This window comes from Sander lucioperca, chromosome 2 (assembly GCF_008315115.2).
Source record: "Sander lucioperca isolate FBNREF2018 chromosome 2, SLUC_FBN_1.2, whole genome shotgun sequence".
In the NCBI taxonomy this organism is placed as follows: Eukaryota; Metazoa; Chordata; class Actinopteri; order Perciformes; family Percidae; genus Sander; species Sander lucioperca.
Window position 1 is genome coordinate 44,927,877 of NC_050174.1, and position 3,851 is coordinate 44,931,727.

The 3,851-nt window shown below is 39.8% G+C and overlaps 1 protein-coding gene across 1 annotated transcript; it reads left to right on the plus strand.

Annotated features, from left to right (window-relative positions):
* Positions 1–155: 155 nt before the first annotated feature.
* LOC116039727 lies at positions 156–2,293 on the plus strand. The gene is made up of 4 exons (XM_031284685.2): positions 156–203; positions 298–492; positions 1,139–1,218; positions 1,324–2,293. The coding sequence occupies exons 1-4, from the start codon at positions 156–158 to the stop codon at positions 2,291–2,293; spliced, it is 1,293 nt and encodes a 430-aa protein (XP_031140545.2).
* Positions 2,294–3,851: the final 1,558 nt, after the last annotated feature.

The following is a 3,851-nucleotide window of genomic DNA, read 5'->3' on the forward strand; positions in this document are numbered from 1 at the left end:
TCTGTTAAAAATTGCCATATCACTTTTGAGTGATTGTACCATGTCATTATTCCTAAACGATCTTGATGTGTCACTTAAATGATAATAAATGTGATGTTATCCCAAACTCAGTGTCAAACAAAGTGTCAGGCACAGGGAGAGTCAGTGTGCGAGCTATGTGCCACAGGTCCCTGAGGAAAAAGGAGAGACCTCACAACTTGAGAGTAGGATATAGTTCACATCACATTATACTACACTGGCTTAGATTAAGGTTAGTTATGCGTGAGTAGTAACCTTTTCTTGCGGTTTTCTTCCTAGATTGTCCTTGAAGACACCTCCCCAGTGCAGCTGTATGAGACGGTGTGCTCGTGTGCTGCTGGCAAGGCACTTTGCAACCATACCGTGGCTCTCCTTTTTCAGACAGCGACCTACTCTCAGCTCCGCCTCCTTGCTGTACCCCCAGTCCTTAGCTGCACCGAGACAGAGCAACGCTGGCACAAGCCAAGGACTATGGTAATTTTCAGAGCATTATTAATATCAGTAGCCACATGTGCCAGGTGTAGTCCAGACAAAGTAACTAATTTTAGAGCCAAAAATAGAACTAATTGTAAAAGATTTTTTTCAGCATAGATCATTTCTATAAGGTGTCCAGAACAACATACTAAAAGTCCTAAGAAATCGTAGTTGAGGAAATAAGTTTAATTATCATCAATCCATAAAAAATTAAGCCTATTTGGGTGTATTTTGGGCATGTTCGATTAGTGTATTAGCATATTAAAATTCATTTTCAAAGAAACTTGTAATACAAAAAATGTACATTTCATGGGTACTTTCATTGTGTAAAGTTTCATTTTTGATAGGAGTAAAGGAAAAAAATAGCCCCATTGGGGTGTATTGTTGTCTGGCCTTATTGGCACACATCTCGGATTGATGAGAATTAAACATATTTCCTCAACTAGGATTTCTTAGGACTTTTAGTATGTTGTTCTAGAACCTCATAGAAATGATCTAAGCTGCAAAAACACTTTTACAATTTGTCTGTCGTAAAACGCTACTTTGCCTGGACTATTTGTCTGTGCACAAAGATAACATTTTCCACACGTTACATTTAACCACCTCTGAGATGCCATTTCTTTTTACTTTTATCATTGATTGATAGGGTGTAAAACCAGGCCGGGTCAGTGATATGGTTGTGATGTCTGCCAAGCCCAAACAAAGGACAGTTGCCAGTGGTGTCAGGTAGGTTATGGTCTTAATTAAAAAAATAATCATGAAAATGTGGTCACACAGATATGTATAGGTACATGTTTACTAATTTGAATTGTGATATAAAATTCTACATAGGAGCACTCTCTACAAGGCGATGCGGGGGGATATGCCTGATCCTGATGTTTTGAAAGTGACAGAAGCATATGAAGGCTTTTCACCTGACATAGCACCCCTTATTACCACCATGTCCATCAGTGCTGATGTCCCGCTGGTCGAGTCAGCTTTGGGAAATGTTCAGGAGGGCAGCCTGATCTCTTACCAGCAGCCAGTGCCAGCGAGCCGCATCATTTTACTCCACACTGGAGCTCCTACACCACCACCTCTGCCTTTGGATGGCTACAGATTGGAGCCCACTTGTTGCCAGTTTGTATGCAGTCTCCACCAGCAACTGCATCTGCAATCTATACTGACCAACTTGGAAATGGCAAGGGCAATAGAAGTGGCAACAAGGGACCAGAGTATGTCTGTGGAGTGGCATCGGGTCAGAAAGATGAGATTAACATCTTCTCACTTTAGGGAGGTTTGTCATGTTCGTGGTCAGACATCAGCAGAACATCTCGCTGAAAGACTGCTCAGGGGTGTGGCCCAAACATCGGTCATGAAAAGAGGTCTGGCATTAGAGCCACAGGCCATTCAAGAGTACTGTAAAGTGAAGAACAACAGCTACTGGCCTTGTGGCTTCGTCATACACCCTGATGCCCCCTGGTTAGGGTCTTCTCCCGATGGTGTTGTTTTTGACCCCACAGACAACCCACCCTTTGGCCTGTTGGAGGTCAAATGCCCCAATGTTAAGAGTTACGTTGACTGCAAATACCTGAAGCTCCACAATGACTCCATGAAGCTAAAAAAGCAACACAGCTACTACTGGCAGGTCCAAGGGCAACTCCTGCTGACAGGTATGGACTGGTGTGACTTTGTTGTTTTTGCAGAGGAGGACATGGTCATCCAAAGGATCTACAGGGACCCAGAGGTGGCTGCAGTCATCAGGGAGAAGGGGGATTTTTTCTTTTTCTACTTTTACTTATCATGTTCCATGACAACTTGAATCACCCCATTCTCCCTAGATACGTGTTTGTGTAAAATTGAATCTCAGTAGTTCTCATTACAATGTACACATGCACGTGTCTGTAAATAGTTTCATGTTTATGTACTGTATATAGTTGTCATTACAAACCTATACAAGGTGCCATTTGTTTATGTACTGTATATAGTTGCCATTACAAACCTATACAAGGTGCCATTTGTTTATGTACTGTATATAGTTGCCATTACAAACCTATACAAGGTGCCATTTGTAAAAATATCTGATGTATTTGTGGCCCAGCCACTGTATAAGAGGCAATAAAATTCAAGGTAAACAAGTAAACTTCTGATAATTTACTGAAAGGTACCAGTATATCACAGGTTACAAAACAGTACAATTACAGTATTTTTTTCAATGTGCAAAACTCTAACCACAGTCTGCACTACCAACAGTCACCTGAGCTCCACAGTTCACATGTCCTGCAAAACTCATTCCTAACAACACAACTCTTAACACGTCTCAAAACACACAGAACTATCCTCACTGAGATAACAAACAAACAAACAAACACACAAACACACACACACACACACACACACACACACACACACACACACACAGCCATTGAGAACACAGAGTAAAAACACAAGCATTAAACACCAATACAGAAATTACAAACTTTTCATCTTTACATTTTGAATAATTTAAGTGAAAATTACACTAATCAATATTTGCTATAAGAAAAGAGTGAAATTATTTTCTCAAATCGTGTTTGAATTAAACCATGGAAATCTCTCTGGAAACAACCTGAGCTGTCCTGCAAAGCCCTGAAATGTACCAGGCAAAAACCTCCAAAGTTGGATTAAATTATTACACCTCTGCATTTTTTATATCTTCTGTAATGAGAGACAGACCATTGCAAATAGAATGTATGTAAGGAAGGCTGTGTACGTTTCCACAGGGATGACATGCTACAGCAGGTGGATTTAATCCCATGGCAAGAAATAAGAACGACTGTAAAACTATAAAACACATTAATCGCAGTGCAGAATAGGGCCACCAACTCCTGAGAAATACACTACCGGTCAAAAGTTTGGGGTCACTTAGAAATGTCCATTCCACTCCATTATAAACAGAATACCAGCTGAGATCAGTTGCTTTGTTTTTTTCACCAGAGCAGCAGTTTTCAGATTACATTGTGTTTACATAATTGCAAAACGGTTCTCCAATGTTTTCTCAGTTATCCTTTTAAAATGATATCAGATTAGCAAACAGAATATGCCTTTGGAACATTGGATGAATGGTTGCTGATAATGGGTAATGTAGATATTGCATTAAGGATCAGCCACTTCTTTCTACAACAGTCAAGAACCCTTTTGCAATTATGTAAGCACATAATGTAATCTAAAAACATTTTTGTCTGTAGTAATTTACGTAATTACTGGAAATGTTACAAACTAAAAAGGTACGTAATAGTCCAGAAGTTTTACAATTTCTTTTATCAACAAATTGGATGTCTTCTCTTTCCATGAAGAGAAAAGTCCAAACAGGTGCCAGTCTGGTATTGAATACAGACTTA

Coding starts and splice junctions, on each gene's coding strand:
- LOC116039727 (XM_031284685.2), top strand. CDS start 156: ATGTGCCACAGGTCCCTGAGGAAAAAGGAGAGACCTCACAACTTGAGA. Junction 204..297: donor AGAGACCTCACAACTTGAGA/GTAGGATATAGT, acceptor TTTTCTTCCTAG/ATTGTCCTTGAAGACACCTC. Junction 493..1,138: donor GGCACAAGCCAAGGACTATG/GTAATTTTCAGA, acceptor ATTGATTGATAG/GGTGTAAAACCAGGCCGGGT.